The 19,900-nt window shown below is 38.7% G+C and overlaps 1 protein-coding gene across 1 annotated transcript in view; it reads left to right on the top strand.

Annotated features, from left to right (window-relative positions):
* Positions 1-19,900, top strand: part of ddah1 (dimethylarginine dimethylaminohydrolase 1) — a 128,244-nt gene that overhangs the window by 6,986 nt on the left and 101,358 nt on the right. Inside the window, exons 5-8 of the mRNA XM_042417347.1 lie at positions 2,345-2,448; positions 13,753-13,821; positions 14,174-14,254; positions 17,301-17,381. Of these exons, the coding sequence (XP_042273281.1) occupies positions 2,345-2,448; positions 13,753-13,821; positions 14,174-14,254; positions 17,301-17,381 (335 nt within the window). The remainder of the gene's footprint in view (positions 1-2,344; positions 2,449-13,752; positions 13,822-14,173; positions 14,255-17,300; positions 17,382-19,900) is intronic.

Below are 19,900 nucleotides of genomic sequence, written 5' to 3'. Positions count from 1 at the left end.
CATGGTAAACATTATACTTGCTTAACGTCAGCATGTTAGCATTGGCAGTAGAGCACCACTGTGCCTTAGTTCAGCCTCCCAGAGCCACTAGCCTGGCTAGAGACCCTTGCTTAACTGGTAAATCTTATTCAAGAAAAACAAGGAAAAAAGCTTGTTTTTATGATCTAGATACATCCAATATATCTGGATGTACTATTAAATTTCACACACCATTAGGGAAGGGCATTCTAAAGTTATTGTCTCATTTTGTTCAAATAATAACACATGTATGTTCTTGATACATAGAAGAATTGTTTTGTTATTTAATGACTAAAACCAGATGCTGCTCTCTGCAGTGTTGTCACTACTGCTCATGTGTTAGCTGTGAAAAGGGCAGTGGTTCGTAGCTGTTCAGCCAGTTCAGCAAAGACTGTTCTCCTGAGTGTTGAAAAATGATCTTAGCATAAAATTATGGTCAAATTGAAAGTTTATACAAGGTAAAATTTAAAGCTTCTGGGTACTGAAAGCACTGTTGAAATGTATCACAAACGAAATCATTTTCATCCAAAGCAAGAACAGACTGACCCCAAATTCTGACCGTGTTATCTAAAGACCGGTATGTTAAGCCAATATCTTTATTGACACAGTTAATTACAGGCAGTTAATGTCTTTATCAGGATCACTTTTCAGAAATTACTTGAATAGAAGAAGAAATGATAAGATAATTAAAATAAATTAAAATAGCTTTTATAATTTTTTTTAAACCCTTAGATGCTTTTGGGAAATTACTTTTGGCCGAGTACAACATTGCTACTTGCATTATGTACATGTATATGTGTGTATATATATATATATATATATATATATATATATATATATATATATATATGAGAGAGTTTGTACCTCCTTGAATTCAAAAGAAGTAAACAATAATTATGCACAGTAATTCTAATAAAAACTTTACAATAGTAGGAACCAACAACACCTAATTGTTTTTCTCTTTGTGCTTTTATTGCTTCACTGGTCGTTTGTGGCTGCAGTTATGCAATGCTTTCTGCAGTTGCTCCAAACCACAGAAGACATTAATTTATGTAACATCCAGTGTCCCTGCCAGCTTTCACCTGTACTGTTACCACAACACAAGACAAGTAATATTTGATCGCTTGGATTAATACACGCTCTTTTATGGGATTTTTAGAGGATGTGACTGCTTCAGCGGTCACAAATCAATCAAAATAATGAGGCTTATTCTCAGCGAGAGATAAAGGCTTGGCACATGATGAGCTTTGGGATTTGGGTCTCCTCCAGAACATTGCAAGTACTGTGATCTGTTATTAGCCTTGTGTAGCCCTACCTTTTAATAAATCTCTTTTAATGTCTCTCACTACCCGCCAATATGAAGTCATGAAAGAGCTGCATGAGCGCCAGAAAGGAAAGGCCTGTCCTTTCAAATTTAGATGAGGGAAGTAAAGAGAAGTTCAGGTCATCTTTGGTTTAATTGTTAATGAAACTTGCACAGTCAGATTTATTGATGCAGAACAGATGTTTGGTATTTAGACCTATTTATTCTTGCAGAAGATGCCCCCCCCCCCACCCTCACTGACTTTTCCACTGAACTGAAATGTCAGCCGGTCTGTGGTCCCAACAAATCTGTTCAGGCTCAAGAATAGGAGCTTTCTGTTACATCCTGTTTCACCGAACAGTTATTTTGTCTGGAGCAGTCTGCTGTGAAATCTTTATTAAAGGTCTTTAACTGTTGCGTTGTTCAGTTTGGTTGTATGAATCTTGATGTGCTCTTTTGGCCTCTATATAAATTCTTGACCATACCTTTAGTATACCTCTGTGATAACACTGTACACAGAATATACTGTCTCTGTGTCCTAATTCCATACTACAAATTAATCTACAGGATGTACTATATAGTAATTATGACAGTATACTTGTTTTGCACTTTGCATACAAAAAATCAGCATACTTTAACAGGAAATTATGTAACGTGTGCTATTGGATGTCGACCAAACTATGACTTTTGAATAACAAATAAAACTTGACAAAGAAAAGAAAAATGTTTTTTCCAAAGAGTTAATACTTATTTTTTTTTGTTTCCCAGCACCTGCAATCTATTTAAATTTTTTGTTGCTATGAACTGTTTCTTTCTCTTTGTGCCTTGCGTAGTGTCCATCAACAGCACTTAAGTGTTTTTTTTTATGCATACTGACGGTTTTGAGTATACCTACTTTAGTTCTAGTGTGAACACATAACATACTCTAAACCTACTTCAGATTAGCATGTAATATGTAAAAGGGACACATCTCTAGTTAATATTGTACATACTATATAATATCTTTACTTTTCTGTTGTTCAGGCAAAGAAGCTGGCAGCCAATGCCAGGAAAATGAACATCACGTTGAGGTTCCTCCCCATCACGTTCACCAAGAGCAGAGAAAACTCCACCTTCTTCCTTACAAAGTAAGAATACAATCTCTCTGATACAGACAACAAATTTAGACTGTGCACAGAATAATTTGAAACACAGGGCTGGCACTGTGTTATAGTATTTGTGTCATCCTTTGCTGAGTAATCTCAATTTAGTTAACATCGCAGACTTGCAGCTATTTAGTGACTCAGACTGTTTTCGTAACGTAGGCTGTGAGACAGTGAGTCTCTTTTCCACATTGGCACACTTAAATCAACATTCATAATGTTAGACTTTCACCGATTTATAATCATATCAGCGATTGAAGAGGAAATTGCTGATGATTTATTAGACATGCAACAATACAGACACTGATATTGGTCCAATAGTGACTCAAATAGCTGGATCAGGTATCAGTGACAATGGGCCGATTTATTTTTAATAAATAACTATTCCATAAATTTACATCCATGTGTTTATTTGTCACATTTTGTTTTACAAAGTTAGGAATGTTCAAGTCAAGTCTGATGTTGCCTTACACATAAAAGAAATGATCCCAGTCTCTTCCACACAGTGAGGCATACAGCTTATTAATAACACACTGGTATGGGATTGATACTCGGTATCGGCCCAAAGCCCAGGTATTGGTATCAGTATCGGGACTGAAAGAGTTGGATCGGTGCATCCCTATGATTTATTTATTTATTAGGCAATGGAATATAATAATGAACTGTATAAAACTGAGTACGTTCCGTAACTAATTCTAATGATCATTCTAATCATTCTAATTATTATTTATTGTTAGTGGCGGAGTCCATCGTTTCCTCACTGGATTGAAATTGCCTTCACATGCAGACTCTAAACCATAACCTACTGCAGGATTGGGTAAATAAAAAATATAGTTAAACCATTACTGCTGTATTTGTAACGAGTCTAAACTACTCTTCATCTTCCAGCTGTTCATCAATAGACTTCTATTTAATTTTCAGGTATTGGAGATCAAACATAATGATGAAAGGATGATCAAAAAGTCTAGACAATAGCCCAAGCCTTTATGCACATGAAAAAAACCCCACAAAACATTCTTTTTATTTTGCCATTGGCATCTCGAGATAATGCTGACTGTGATGAAATATTTGAACAATTGTGGATTTTTTTATTTCCTAACAAGATAATAATCTTACACAGATGCTACAGTATCATAGAAAAATACAGAGCACAAACACAAGTAATACAACAGCACGAGTGTTTGGATTTCCATCAGAGCAGCACCACTACGGATTTTACCCAAACATTGTGAGACTGTTTATGATACGCTCCGTCACAGTCAAAGACAACACTTCACGGTCGTCTGGTGAAGTCCTGCTTAAGTCTGTAGCCAAATGAGCTTCTGATTAGTGATGTTTAACTTTGCCACAGGATGGCACTCTTGTTAAGCCCTAACAGTAGTTGTATCTAGTGCTGGCTCCTCTCAAGTTATCTCCTGACTCTGCATGGTGATGAAACATGGGGCATCTTACCTGTGTCTGTTAAATATGTGAGAGATAAGTTATCAGGAGTAGCTGAGGAATTGGGGATATTAGCATTCTCTCACAGACTGAATGAGTTGAAAAGTTAGAAAAATTGTCAAGGGAGATGTGGCCAGCTACATATGACAGATAGTGCAGTGATGCTACACTTCATAACAGTTCTGGTGTAAGCAGTGATGTATAGCAGGGTACACTCCTCCACACTGGACAGTTGTAGCCATCCTGTCGGCCCTTGTCAGATGTGTTTAGTGCTGGATGTGCAGCATCTGTGCTTCCACCAGCACGCAAGACAAATCCATACACAAATGCACACATGTAAATACAATAAACATTCGTTATGTTGCTCCAGGCAAACTATCATTGGGCATTTGTCTTCCATCATGATAGTAACCCAGTTAAATTTATAATCCTTCATGAAGTGAAACCCCAAATGTTATGCTATTTATTGTATTCATTTTTCCCAGCAATAGCTATTAAATGTATTCACATTCTGTAATTACTTCTTTATATGTTTATTTTGTATTGTTCGAACTACTGCAGGACTAGGTCAATTAAAAACCATAGTGAAACCCTTTACTGTATATGTAACGAGGCTAAATTCTTCACATTTATATCAACAATGTATTACATCTTCCAGCCCATTCATCAATAGACTTTTATTTAAATTAGTGCATATTAAACATGTCATTAGGTAAGTGTACAGGTCTATCCTTTTCAGCCTTGGGTTGACAAATAGATAAGTAGAGTCAAGTAATATCTCGCTCTGTACCAAATGCACAACTAGATTAGTCGCAGAGGATCCATATAAATTTTCAGAAATGGTTGGTCAGTTTTATTTGTATACTCCAATATCACAAATCACAATTTTGCCTCAGGGGGCTTTAAATCACCACCCTGTTGTGAGATCACTGTCCCACTGTTCCTAAGCTGTCAACCTCATCTGCAATACGTTGAGAGCCAGTTTCATCGTTATTGAAATGCTCGATATTTTCCTACATGTAAGTCATTTTCTAATGTGCTATCTCATGAAGCTGAGGGGTAGGCATGGAGTTATTGGCTCAGGTTAGTTATGACGATCAGGAAATGTGAAACATCTTTCACTAAGCATCGTCATGTGGGACGTTAGCTTAACTGAGGAAAAAAAAAAAAAAGGAGAGACAAAGCATTTTTATGATTCGTGTATTGTTTAGATTACGATTAACACGCATCATTTTAAAGGCATGTGTTGTTATCTAACCTGTCCCTAGTGGTTTTGGGAGAAGTTATTTAAGTGTCGTCAACATGCATACTTGTTGTGATTTAGAGACTGCAGTCTATTACTTCTTTTAGTCCCTGAAGTTGTGAGCAATTTTCCAATTTATTCAATTCTACTGGTGGTCTTGTCATGTCTGGCACCTCTTTTCCTTCTTGGACAACCTTCTGTCACTCATTTTCCCATTTCTTTTGAGGCTGAGCCCTGCCACTCTAATCCCTCAGTGGAAGAATAGAGGGGGGGAGAAGAGGGGAAAATGGTTATTGAACTGCATATTAAAGTTTTACAAGTCTGAAATGCCCAGGGACAACATTAGGTGCCAATCAGGATTGCCACTAAAAGAATCCTTTGTCAGTCTCTCCAGCTGGCTTTATGTTGTTACTTTCCCTCTCACCACCCTCTTTTCCATCCTTAAAGTCTACCACTCTGTCATGTCTGTCTCTGATGTTTTGCAGGCAGTGAGTTAAATGTGCACGTCACATCTCAGGATGAGGCAACATTATGTCAGGTTGTAGTAGCAGACTCTGCCCACCCTCCGACCCAATACATTTCCAACTCAACACCTGTGAAACGGTGACGGTTACAAGGTTTTTTGTAGGATGAGACCAGTATACCTTTTTAAGTTTTAGTCATTTCATACGTGAAATACACCTGGGGAAATGTGCTAAATCCCCACAACAGCTCCAGCAAAAGCCACACTGCAGCTGCAGTCTCCGTCCAGAAATCCCGAGCCAGCTGCACAGCCTCATTGCTTTGTTTAGTCTGGTAAGTTTCAGTATGTCTCATTGCGAAGATTTTTCAACTAACCACAACAGTGTCCCATTCACAGAGCAGCAAGCGGACACAAGGGATGGGATGAAAGGTGTACAATAAATTGTGAGGGCTAGAGAGAGAATGTGCTTCAGAATGTACCAAGTACATAATATAAAAAGCAGATGTGTGAGCAGTGTGACTGCAGCTGGTTAGCGACATATTCATGCTACGCACTCGTACTGCCAGAGAAGGATCATTACTGGCAGACAGCTGACTAGAGGGCTTTCATGCCTGGCAAGTGTGTGTGTGCGTGAGTGAGTGTGAGTTTGTGAGCATGTGTCTCTTTGATTAAATGTTTGTACGCAAAATAATGGTTTGCAACTATTTTCTTTCCACCTCTTGGCTGATGACTAATTTCAAAAACAAGGCACGAACAGTAAAGAGATTGATGAAAAATTACAGGCTGCCTCTCAGTCCAGCCTTTGGAGGGTAAGTATATAATAGCTGGCATTTGGCAGAACATTGGGAGTAGTTGTGTTAGGGTGGAATTATGTTTTCTACAGCCTCAACCTGGCATGGCAGGGCATTTTCCTCATAGACAGATTGAGTGGACTGGACAACATATTGCAGAAGCAGTTACTGTAGATAATTACTGAACATATTTCTGTAATAACTTGAAATAATTAGTAATATGAGCTGGTACATACTTTTATGCCTCTGAGCGGGTGACAGCCGTAGCCAGAGGCATTATGTTTTTGGGTTGTCTGTCTGTCCCATTCTCGTGAACGCAATATCTCAGGAAAGCCTCGAGGAAATTTCTTCAAATTTGGCCCAAACGTCCAATTGGGCTCAAGGATGAACTCATTAGAATTTGGTGGTCAAAGGTCAAAGGTCACTGTGACCATACAAAACACATTTTTGGCCATAACTCAAGAATTCATATGATAATTATGATTTAAGTTTCACACAAATGTCTAATAGGATAAAATGATGAAGTGGTGCCATTTTAAATCCAAAAGGTCAAAGGTCAACTTCACTGTGATGTCATAATATTCTGCAAAAACACTTTTCTGGCCAGTACTCAACCCCATAACTCAGTAATAGAAGGGCAGATTGTGACCATTTCACATTTGGTTGGATACTGAATTGGTGACACTAATCTTGGGTGCCCACCTTGAAACTGTGATGATTTTATTAAATTTCTTCAAAGTCTTCACTACAAATATTATGAGTCTGGACAGACACGGTTGGAAACTGCAACTTGACTTGTTGGCGGAGGCATACGACCACGAGGCAGCATTTCCAGTTGCCATATGTGTCAGTTTCTCATATATTGGGTATCAGCCTCAGTTAACTCTACTCTCTGTGACAGAATTTCCAGATATTGACAGGTGTTCAATGATTGTGAAGTATTTTATTAGACAAAAATTATTGTTTTGCAAATGAAGTAAAGTCATAATCACCCACAATTAGATTCCTGGACCTAGTGAACTGGGTGCATAGGTCTGTTGGAGCAATATCTGTGTTGACGTGCCTTATGTAAGGTGCCATTTTAGGTTGTCAAACCTCCTTCCAGTCATCCTGAAATATTCAAAATGCACCGTATCATCCACCGTACACATTTGTTACACTCGCATGCTAAACTTTCCTTCTTTGTTTTCTGTTCAGCATATGAACAGACCATTTCCTCTTCCATTTCTCCAGCTTTACATAGAGCTACAAAAGAACCAAGATCATCGCCTCACTCCTTGTCATCATCCGCTTGTTCTTCCTGCAATTCTTTAATCCATAAAAGTTTTTCTCAATATTGTTGTGTGAAATGAAACGGATACATGTTCTCATTCTTTTTTTACTGGTTGCATGGTACTAAATGGCATGTTTCTGCCACCTACTGATTACTTGTACACAGCAGGACTACAATTTGGAAAAGGTACTGATACTTTTGCCTGCAGAGAAGCATACTGAAGCCTATCCTATATACAGTAATGATAATTAACTGTAGAGCTGCAATGATTAGTCGATTAGTTGCCGACTTTGACATTAATCGCCAACTATTTTGAAAATTGATAAATTGTTTTGAGTCAATTTTTAAGAAAAAAATATCCAGCTTCTCAAATGTGATTTTCTGGTTGAGAAAATAGAGAAATTACATGCGATGAAAAAAAATGTATGAAAGCAGACAGAACCATATTTTCTCCCCAGATTTCATCAGATTTCGACTATTCATCACCCTCCACGCAAACATGCACTACGACTGCTACTTTTCAATTTCAAATTAAGTTCACATAAAACAATCAGCTTCAACTTTAGTCAAATGGTTTTAGACTCCAACAGACAACCCTCTGGCTGTCATTGGCTTGATTAACCGCCGCTGATGCAGAGCAGAGTCTGTGCCAGCTGCCATCCGCGACAAGCTCCACATCAGAATGGCAAGCAGCAGTTTCATCACTGTTGCAAACTCTGTCATCACAATTGGCCACACAACAGAGGGCTACATGCTTCTCTCTGGTTCTGAGTAAAATTCCAAACTGTAAATTCACCAGAAACCTGAGTGTGCTGCAAGAGCTAGCGAGAATATAAACCTGTCATGTGTCATGTTTGATTGACTAATAATTTAGTTTCCATGTGTTCAAAATTAATTGCATAGTTTTGTACAAAGAAGAACAGAACAGAAGAACTCCAATGCGATAATGACTTTTGGCCATGAGACATTTCTCATTTTTAAGCCACACCGCTACTTTGGCTCCATCTGTAAATTGGCCTGTTGGTCCACCACTTTGGTTTCGAGCAAAATACTTTGACAACTTTTGGATGGATTGCCGTGAAATTTGGTACACACCGTCATGGTCCCCAGACGATGAATTTTAATGACTCGATTATCTTCTGACATTTCATTTAGCGCAACACTGGTCCATATCAGTTTATGACAGAATACCTAAAGCTGATGACCAGGCACATTAGGCCCAAATATACATTTTTTTTGTCCCTTAAGTGGTAAAATTCTTAGAATAGCAAAGCTGTCTCTACATTTTTCATTCTTTCAACATAACAGCAAGGATCATCACAGCCTCATTGAGCATTTAGCATGGTTAGTCTGTACATTCACACACATACCTAGACCCTACAAGTGATACATCTTTGTGTTCTGGGTTTTCCAGGGATAGCAGGCCCATGTGTTAACATCTGTCCAGCAACTGAGGCTCATGCCAGAACTTAAAGAAGGATCTTAAGATGCAGCTGCCTATAATCTTTGTCTTCTCTCCCTTTCGTCCATCAGCCTCTCTGCCGTCCCATCCTCTTGACGTTGGGGATCCAACCGTGACTTTGGATATTGGCTTTATTTGTTGTATCTCAGTGGAGAGGCCCCAAAGTCCTGTCATCTCATTCTACCGGCACCCACTTGCCACCCAAATGCTGGCATCTAACTCTGATGGGCAGATACACAGGACACACAGTTTCATATGTTACACCATTTTTATTGGATCTGTCCAATCCTTAATCCAGCCAGATGGAGTTTTGCTCTGACTGCCAGACCACCAGTCAGGCTTTCTGCTCTCTAGTGTTGATGGCACAAGCAAACTCCAATTCCGCGTTTAATCAACAGTGTGTGTGTGTGTCCTTGTTAATGAATTCATCTTTTCTTCTCGGAGTCTGCTTTATTTCTCAGTCTCCCTCAGGGATGCAGACAGTTGCTCAGACTTACTTCACTTAGTTTCAGTTTAGAGAGACAGCCAAATTTGCATCCTGGAAGGCTAATGGGTTCAGTGTGCTTATAAAAAAAACTACCGTAAATTCTCAGATTGTGTCCGCGGTCTTTATTTACTTCAGTGGCCTTTAAATGGTAGGTTTAATTGCTTATATAAGAGACAGGCATTTATTTCTTATTTCCCCTGTTCCCCAGTTAATGCTCAACTCAAAACCTCCTCCATGTTGACCTGTTGTCTTGATAAACTGTTATTATTATTATGCCCATTTTCACAGCACTAACTCCATCAATACAGCAAGAGTCATGTCAGGTGTTCCACTTTTTGCCTTTTCCCCCTGAACAAAGTGAACTAACACTATGATGCACTTGATTGACCTAAATATTGTAGCTTTCATTTTTACAAATCCAGCGATTACTGTATTCAGGTCATGATATTGAGTTCTGCTCTGTAAGGCTGTAGGCCTACATTAAGGGTTTTCATATTTCATAGGAAATTCAGACTCCTGATTTTTAACTTTTTTTATTGTTTAAACATAGAAGGTATCCAAGTGACGGAAACAAATAACCATTGCCAATTAAATGAGGAAACTGCAACCACTTGGGAAGCAATGAGAGATGACATCCTCTCTGCTCAACTTAGGTGGCTGAAAATTATTTGAAACCACATTTTTTCCCAGGACACTGGGGTTTCAGGCTCTTTGACTAAATTTAACTCCCCTCACAATGGGACTAAATAAACAGAATCTGAATCCGGAGCTCACAGTATTACTTCCAGAGCTGAAAATCCTGATCATTAACTGCCCCCGATACCCACAGAATCTGGACTCTGGAGAATATTGTTTCCCACATTTGTACAAATATAGAGCACACATACACCGTTACAGTTTTGACACTGTTTCAGTGGCTCAGTTATGAACTAAGAGATCTGAAGGAAGTAGTTCTGTAAATGAGTAGTTAATCAGTGGTACAGTATTAATAATGAAACATGTTTACATTTTTTCCACTCTATACTGGCTATATGCCAATCCTTTTTCATATAGTTAGGCTTAATTCTTTTGGTCCAACAAGCTGTTTGATGAATAATCCCACTTACAGGAAAGAATGCCCTTTAATGCAAGCCATGTAAATTAGCAGATTGTGTATCGCATGGAATCTTGTTGGGGTTATAAACCTTTCAACATAATCTTTGTGTGGCTTAAGCTCTTAATCGCATTTTCAACAAGCATGTTTTCAGGAGGATTTGTATTCCTCATATACACAATGACAAATGGGAGCTGCCATGCTTAACCAGCTTTTTGCTGTTTGCCACTGAAGGAGAGTCCTTTAGAGTTTAAATGTCTTGCTCAAGGCTCTTCAGTAATAGCTGTTGAAGGACTAAGCAGTGCGTCCTGATACTTTTCAGCAAGTTCTGGTATTCAGAGCAGCCGTCCTCTACTGTGGGTGCTTATGTTTTGACTTTTTTATGCTTCTCTCTCCTCTTTTTTCCCGACAATGAATGATGGCACTTATCCCAGGTATGCACTGTGGCCTTGCCTGAAATGATTGCATGCATCTTTGGGCAAGCCCCTTTTCCATCGAAAGACATAGTTTCCATTTGCTGTAATGACAGAATAATGGCATCACACCTGGTGCTCCACCCTCATTTTCTTGCACGTACAAACACATACACACCTGCACGCGTATACACGTGGACACACATTGACGCACCAAAGAAGAAACTCAGCCAAAACTAAGCAAACATATAAATTCCTGTGACTAAGGGGTTAGAGGTGTTAGGTACCTCCTACAGTTGCGTAGGGAATCCCCACCCAGCCCCTCGCCTACACTCCCAACACTGCCTGCACTGCCTGCAGCTTTACCCCTCACCCTCTCCTTACAACCAAGTGGAAACTCATAACCACCTTTCATTGGGTGTTTTGGCAGTACTGTGTGCATTTTTTCACTTTTGAACTCGTCCTACCCACCTTGTTTCTGTTTTCAAGGGAAAAAAAATGCCCCCTGTTGTATAATGCTACCATCTGGACCAGCAAAACATCACAAACATTAGAACCATGTCTGCTGTCCAGAGACACATGGAGTAGAGCTGAGTGGCTTGGGCCAGTGATAAGGGAGTTTCTCGGAATATGAATTTTATGTCTTTGTTTTTCTTTATTTCTCTAACCAGTGTTTCGTCATGTTAGTCCATTGCATGCTAATAGCTGTATACAACAATAGCACAGGAGTGGTTCAAACATAAGAACAATACATGTTCAGATCTTGAGCCAGTCTTTGTCAATAGGAAAGAACAAAAAACAAGACCTTATCGACAACTCTTGGCAAGTACTGTAACTCTGTTAAGCTTTCACACTTTTTCCAGTGGTAGTACAGTATATGGAATAGGGTTTCCTGTGTGTTACATTTTGGCAAACTTTTGAATTGTGGCAAAAAGTAGAATCCACCCACTGTTCTCTGTTCCCACAATGTTTATTTATTTACTGTTGCTATAAAATGTTTCCATCAATCAGATCTTCCTCAGGCACAAACAGACTACAAACATCACATTATATATATATATATATATATATATATATATATATATATATATATATATATATATATATATATATATATATATATATATATATATATATATAACTTTTTTTAAACACTTTTTTTATTCAAGTGAATGGGAAGGTGTGTCCAAACTGTTGACTGGTACTGTATGCACTTTTTTCTTCACTTTTTTTTTGGACAATTGGACATTTAAACAAAAAAGTAAGACCAAATACTTTGACAGACAAACTCATAATGCTTTGTCTGTCAGCCTGATGGTCCAACACATTATCCCAGAGGAAAAATATCTGCACCACTACTGGATGGATGGATGGATGCCATGACAAGTGATATCAATTAGACAGGATTGGAAAAACTGGAGAAGAAGAATGTTTGGCATTTTTGCTTGAAAAATTATTGAAACAATTAATCAATCATCGCAATAGTTGATATTCTGTCGATTGGCTAATTTTCAGCTGTATTTGAAGATTAACGCTAAAAAAGCATGCTAACACGCTAAACCATAGCATGTAACCACGAGTTAAGAAAAGAACGACACAAAAGTCTTTACATTGCAGATATCAAAAGAAACCTCCAAGTTGTGCTATAAATCTCTTTTGGCGAATACTGAGCCCTAATAACAAGGTCTTGTATGCGCCTTACAATTATGCTTTGCGTCTTTCTGAGGGTATGTTTCATCTTCATGCTTAGATCCATCAAGACCTCAGTCCTCATACTCTGCTGGAGGAGGGGCCGATGAATCAGCTCCGTCTTATATATGGCAAAGTCTGTGGTCTTGGTCAGCAAGTCCTTGTAGTTAATTTCAGCTCAGTATGTGGGGCAAACGACTCTGGTAGAGCACGAGTTATTGATGCCTGAGCCAATAGACTATACTATACTGCCTATTTCTTATAGGCAGAAAAACTTAAACATTCTGTGACAAACTTTGACAAACTACTGTATATTCTGGCATTATTCAAATGACCAGTGAGACTGTGAGTTACTGGTAATCAATCCATTATTGTAAAAGCATAAAGAAGTCTGAATTACATCTTGTTAATCATATCTCCAAATTGATATATTGCATATTGTCGACTATTACCGCATAATGAACACATTAGGAAGCATGAACACAGCAGCTGTTTAGGGGATAAATGTTTGGTTGTAGAGCACGCCCAGCAACCCCGAAAACCCAACCACATTTAACAGTTACTGCCCAAAGCATTACCCCAGAATAAGTGATCATTATGTGATATCCGCCAGCTGGTGTCCGAGTATTGAGTGTATATGTCACGGTCTCCATGGCGACTCTGGTTTATTCATTTACACACACACGCACACACACACACACACACAGTCACACAGATGGACAAGATCTTGGAAGCAGCCGGGCGTATTGTCTCGGACAGATTAAGGCTGAATCCATTTTATGCTCTGAATTTAAACAAGGGCATTTGTGTTTGACTGTGAAGGGAACAATGGTGACCTCATCCGTCTGTGGTGAAAAACAAAAAAACATCAAACACTACTGTTTTCGATAAGCTCAAACTAAAGATGAGTTTCTATGTTTCTGTGTCTCATTTAGAGAAAAACAGTTCATGTGGCACTTGAAGCTCATCTTTCCTCAGAGCAACAGCGAGTTCAGTCAGAGGAGGTGAGTTACACAATAAGATTCAATTTCTTCAATGATTCTGCCTAAGCGCTCGATATCTTATTAACTATATCATGCATCTATCTTGTTTTATCATTTTTAATATTCAGAGTGAAGGTCTTGTCGCTGTGGAGAACATTTTAGTAAACATATCATGTGGGTGCACAATCTGTAACTTGGCAAGACTGAGCGTTTAGAGATCTGCATGTGTTTATCCAGGATTATAAAAGCTGCAAAGAGACATTATTCATTACCACATTGATTTGACTTGATTTGGATGCTAACATGCATCTGTTTTCTCCTACATTTGTTTCCTCCTCCACAATCTTTTTGTTTTTTCTTCTTCTTGTTTTAGAGTGTCCGACGGGAAAACCCTGGAGCAGATCTTGACCCCTTATATTCACCCTACAGAGTCGGACCCCGTGACACGCCAAAAGTGAGCTTTGTCTTCTTAACACTTCATTTCCTTGTGGTATTTTTGTTTATGTTATTAGAAGTGTTTGCCTACCTGTTTTGGAAAATGCTTCCATGTCCAGCTGTGTCACTGCTGTGTGGCTCTGCTTTAGATACCTACCGCAGAAGTTTTGGTTTACAGTTCGGTGATGATTTCACCCGTTAATAACACCACGGCAACGTTAGACAGATGTATCATACATGATCAAACCGTATCATGCTCTGAATATTCTCCACATTAACTGTTGTTACATTCTTCCATTTACTTTGTGATACTTTGTGGTTGGCACAGATACTTCTAGAACTGGGGTTATATTATTACTCATTACTTAATAGGAAATTACTGCCTACAATCATCATGCTTATGTTCTTTGTTGTAGAGAGATGATTGCGGTGAGCAGAAGGTTTGCAGTGAAGATGACTTTGCTAGATGTGTGTTAGTGAAAAGAACAAAATAGCCTTCCTTAAATGTGCTTAATGTTATTTTCACTATCAACAATCTCCACCGGCATCAGAAACCTGCAGAAGAAAATACACGCAGCCCATGCTGACAAATTGTTGCAGTATCCACGTGGTATCTCCGTGGCTGCCGTAGCCCCGACAAGTAGTTACATATTTGAGGAGCTGCGCGTCAGCTTTGGCGTGACTATGGCAGCTACACGTGTGGGCCACATTAGTACATCGTAAACTCTTAACGCACAACTATAACTCAAGCTTAAACCTGCATTAACCGTTTTTTTGGCCACATGGGGCCAGAGTGAACAAGTCGTGAACACAGCTGAGGCATATCATAACCTTTTATGTTGATATGGGGGAACTTACACATTCAGCAGTTACGGAACAGTTATCATTCATTCGGAGTTGTGTTTCTGGCCACCTAGTGAATGTAAGTCCAATTTTCAATCTCCTTTAAACTCTGTTTCTGCTCTCTATTGACTCCTGAGGGTAATATCTGGCTCTTTAGCTGCTAAATGCTCCACTATGTTCGCTAAATGTGTCTGTTCACCATTTGGTGCTGCGCAGGTAGTGTACAGTGGGGTTTTTAGAGCTTTTTCTCTGAAAACAGCTGCCTGCTGCACCGAAAACGATGCTATGAGAGTGCTGAGAGTGAACCAAAACTGTAAAGTTGCAGCTGGACAGCTCAATAATGAGCTGAAACTGGCTACGAAGCTCCATAAAGCCAAGAGGAGCTGCAGAATTGGTTGATAATTCATCACCACGAATGACATGTCTGACGTTACACGTAGTCATTTGATACATTGTTATTATGAAAAATATCGATTATAGCCACTTTAAGGTTATGCCAGGGCCATGTATTGTATTCAGCGGTAGACGTTTCACTAGGCAGTGTTTTATTGTCATTGGACTTATGAATAGACATAAAAAAAAAACTTAACAATGTGACGATAGAAATCACCGCCATTATGGTTTAGAGAATCTCATTTAGTTTAAGTTTAAGGATAATAACTGCTGCTTAGCCCATCATTTTCTCTTGAACAGTTCAAATAAGTTCAAATGAGCAGTTTTGCTGTGAAGCTGTGTTTAGTTAGTGGCTTCTCTTGTTCATAACACATGGGAGAGAGTGGTGAAAACAAAGCTAATTGAATTGCTCAGAATAATTGCTGTTGAAATGCAGATCCAGTGATATCTGCACTTCAGCAGAATAGTTTAGACTCGAACAGCAGCATGACGTAGACGCATTCATCTGCTATGACATCGTAGCGTCCTGGGAATATTACATAGCATGGAAGCAGCTTGAACATGCATGCATACTGTATATGAATCATGCTCCTATAGCCTGTTCTATTTCATGTAATATCATACCAGTTTCATCATTTTGTTCTGTAAAAAGACTAATTGTAGCCACGACTACAGTTTTGGTTTTGATGATTTGTAGCAGGTCCACTGTCGCCTGCATGCCAGACCAGAGCCCCTGTAATTGAGTTTGGCAGTGGTGTGTTTTAAGGATTATGCCTCAGTTGCAGACTAACTACAAATCAGTCTGCATGTACAAGAGTCCTGTATGAGAGGGAACGGGTCAAGGAGCAAATATAGCTCTCAACTGATTCGTATCATGTTTACGGCCACTTTGCTCTCATAACAAATTTCAGATCTGTTTTTTTATTTCTAATTGAAATAAATTGAACCTGTATGAATTAATTTTACACTTAACAATCTGTTGATCTGTGCTCCCTACACACACTTGTCACGATCGTGCTGGTTTTGGTCAACACTCACAGTCGTGTGGCTTTATAAGAAATACATCCTCTCAGAATGTGAATGTTTTCTATTGAGAACCTATATGAGAATGTACAGATTCTGTTATTCAAAGGTCATTTTCTGTCCTGACATTTCATATTAACCAACTCAATCCAATTTCAGTTAGAATTTCGTTGCGCTCTCTCTATGGTTCCCACCATAATTTTGCTCTCGCTTCACTTTCTTTTTGTACTCTCCAAGCTCATGTTTCTCCCAACATGCACTGCTGTCTTGAACAAGGCATGTTCTGTGATTGCTACTAGACCCACTCAGTATTTCTAAGCCGAACCTCTAACAGAACAGTGATCTGACTCCTCTGACTTAATGTTTGTACTGATAACAGTCAGCAGTAAGAAAGTCTACAGTGAGAGCATACTGTAGACTGTTGTATCTATTTAAATAGACACCTGACCTGGCCCAGTGCCAACCATTTAAACACAGCCTCTGCTTAGTCTAGTCAAGTGAGTGGGGTTTAACTCTCCATGGCCCATTAGCTCGCTGTTTACAGCAGGCTCAGGTACCATGGCCATCACTGGCATGGAGGATTGTCTCTTACAGAAACCTCAGTCAGAGCACATACATATATCTGTCAGCATACACCAAACAAGTGTACATTTGGTCTCTGCTGTGCTACACTCAGTGACCTTTGCAGAGACCACCTTAAAATACCGCACAGCCTATGCACGTGTACCTTTTCTTGTCTTTTTTTTTAGGTAAAGTTGGGAGTCGAGTCATTAAGCTCCTGTGCTGATGTGAATTTCTGTTTTTAGGTTGAAGATGTACGTGCACGCCTCGTTTGATCACGTGAAAGTCTTCATGAAGGCAGAGGGGAGAAAGGCGAACTCTGTGAGGTGAGATTTACTCTCTACTCATCTTTTTCATTTCCCACAGTGACTGTACGATTCTTTCCCGTAGGGCTGCAACTAAAGATTATTTTCACTATCAGTTAATCTGTCCATTATTTTCTCAGTTATTCATTTGGTCCAAGGTGATTTCCTAGCAATTAGTGTGTAAAACACATGCATGTCTTTCTTGTCCAGGTGATGAGTCCAAAAGAATTTGTAGTTACTCTGTATCTCTCAAAGACTCGCAACATTGTAAAATGCTCCTGTAAAAACAGAACGTACAATTTTTGAGGCTCAAACAAAATTCTTTTTGATATGTAATAAAGAAGAATATTTTTGCAGGAGCATTTTACGGTGTTGCGTGTCTTTGAGACATCGAGGTAACATCCTCAAATGTTTTTTCTCCCGACCAACAGTCCATAACCCAACTATATTTAGTTTATTATCATAGAAGACTAAATAAACTAGACAATATTCCAATTTGAGATGCTGAATTAGAATTTGTTTCATAAAAAAATGATTCAGAACAATTAATCCATTGTCAAAACATTGGCTGATTAATTTCCAGTTGATCAACTAATAGATCAATTGACTATTTGTTGCAGCTCTACTTCCTTGATGCTCCTTCATTGCAAATGTGGGTGAAGGGTCAAAATAGAGATCTGAGTCTAGTAGGACTGAACAGCTCGGATGTTTTCAGACCTCGTGGCTAAAACCACATTCATACCGCAGCCACAGACACAGACTGGATATTTAAAACATATATTTATATGTGAGAGTTTAAAAAAAGTCTTATATGTCAGCCAATATTTTTTCCCAACATAAAAACATACAATACACATACATTTCAATGAAGGATCCCTGAATTTTTTCTACATTTTACAGTTGAAAAACAAAATTTTCAGTGGAAAAACTTCTCGAACATATTGTATCTTTGGCATTTCTGCACTGACATGTTTTGTTACTTATCAGCTGACATACCCACTGATATGAATATATCCGTGATGAGCTAATATCAGTATATAATACTAGTATCTAATACAGAAGATGGAGTTATATTGGAGTTACAACTGTTGCCCTTCACAATAAAACAAAAGTAGTAAAACAAACTATTATTATGGACAAATAAATAATTTAAAATAAGACACAGGGGTAATATTCATTTCATATTTTTGAACTAGTATAAAATGAAATGGAATACACTTCTATTATCTCCAGAAGTGTGTCAGCATCCTGTCATTTCTCAGGCATCCTTTCCGTGTGACCATTCTGACCATTTGATTAAGCTTGCCAGTCATGACAGATTTATTTGGTGTGTATGAAATCGACATAATTTATTTATCAACCTGACATCACTGCCTTGTAAATTCCTGCAGAGCTACTCAGACTTTTGGCAGCGAGGCCTCAACGGGAAGGTTTTTCTCTTTCCTTTTTCGCTTTAACTCCAACATTGACAGCGCCTTTGATCAGGAAAATTCTCTTGAACTTTTTTTTATCTTCAACCTCTTGTCTCATCTTTCTTTCACTTTCTCTCTCACTTTCTGTTTCCATAGTTTATGTCATGTTTGCTCTCTCTCTCTTCCCATCCTATCTATCTTTCTTTCTTTTTCTTTCTTTTTTTTTTTTTTGCATGGGGTTGGTGGGTGGTGTCGATAGCGCCCGTTTGCCTCGCCTACTTTCGGATTCTTTGGCTGTCTTCCATTTCCACTTAGTCACGGAGTAAATGATGATCCTCGGTGCTCAAAATCATTACCCCCCCTGGCAAGCATGAAACGTCATGAAACCTCCCATCCCATCCTTCATCCTTGTAACACACACATGCTCCTTTTGTTTTGCCCAGTGGGCTGGGAGCCGACTCTAAGCAGATAAATTATATTTTACGGCAGCATATAGAGAGGAATTACTGAATGAAGAGTGTAAATATGTGACAGATTAATGCGAGCCAAGATTTAGCGGGAACTGTCACCTTTTACCCTTTTTATGAATCTGATGAGAGTTTGAATGCTTTAAAATGTACCATTATCTAAGATGCTGCACACCTTTACAATGTCGACTTTATAATGACAGCCGTTACTAGGTAGTTTATAACGCTGCATAATCACAGATTATTAATACATAATCCTCTTCGGTCAGATAGTTTCTACAGATTTTCACCCCAAATGCTCAGATTTCTTAAAAGTTGTAGATTGGTATAAAGTGAATTTCCCTTCTCATGTGTCAAAAAGTTGTACTTCCTGCTGTTAGGAAAACCTGTTTCTCACCACAGCTGATGGTAATCCGGTGATGAGAAATCCTCAGAATCATGTGTGAGGAATGAAGAGAAAAATGGGTTAAAGTGACCAATATTCAGATTATGCTGCAGATCAGTCAGCTACTAGAGAATTTATACCACAGCTCTTTTGAGTCACTGTCTACTCTAATGCTTGATTGTCTCACTTAACTTGTAAGTTGCTTTGGATAAAAGCATCTGCCAAATGACAAAAATGTATATGTATATTGGGAAAACAAAACAAAAAGAAACTGAG

The sequence above is a fragment of the Thunnus maccoyii genome, chromosome 7 (assembly GCF_910596095.1).
Source record: "Thunnus maccoyii chromosome 7, fThuMac1.1, whole genome shotgun sequence".
Lineage (NCBI taxonomy): Eukaryota > Metazoa > Chordata > Actinopteri > Scombriformes > Scombridae > Thunnus > Thunnus maccoyii.
The sequence above is the reverse complement of the archived record's forward strand: the minus strand, read 5'-3'. Positions and strand labels throughout refer to the sequence as shown.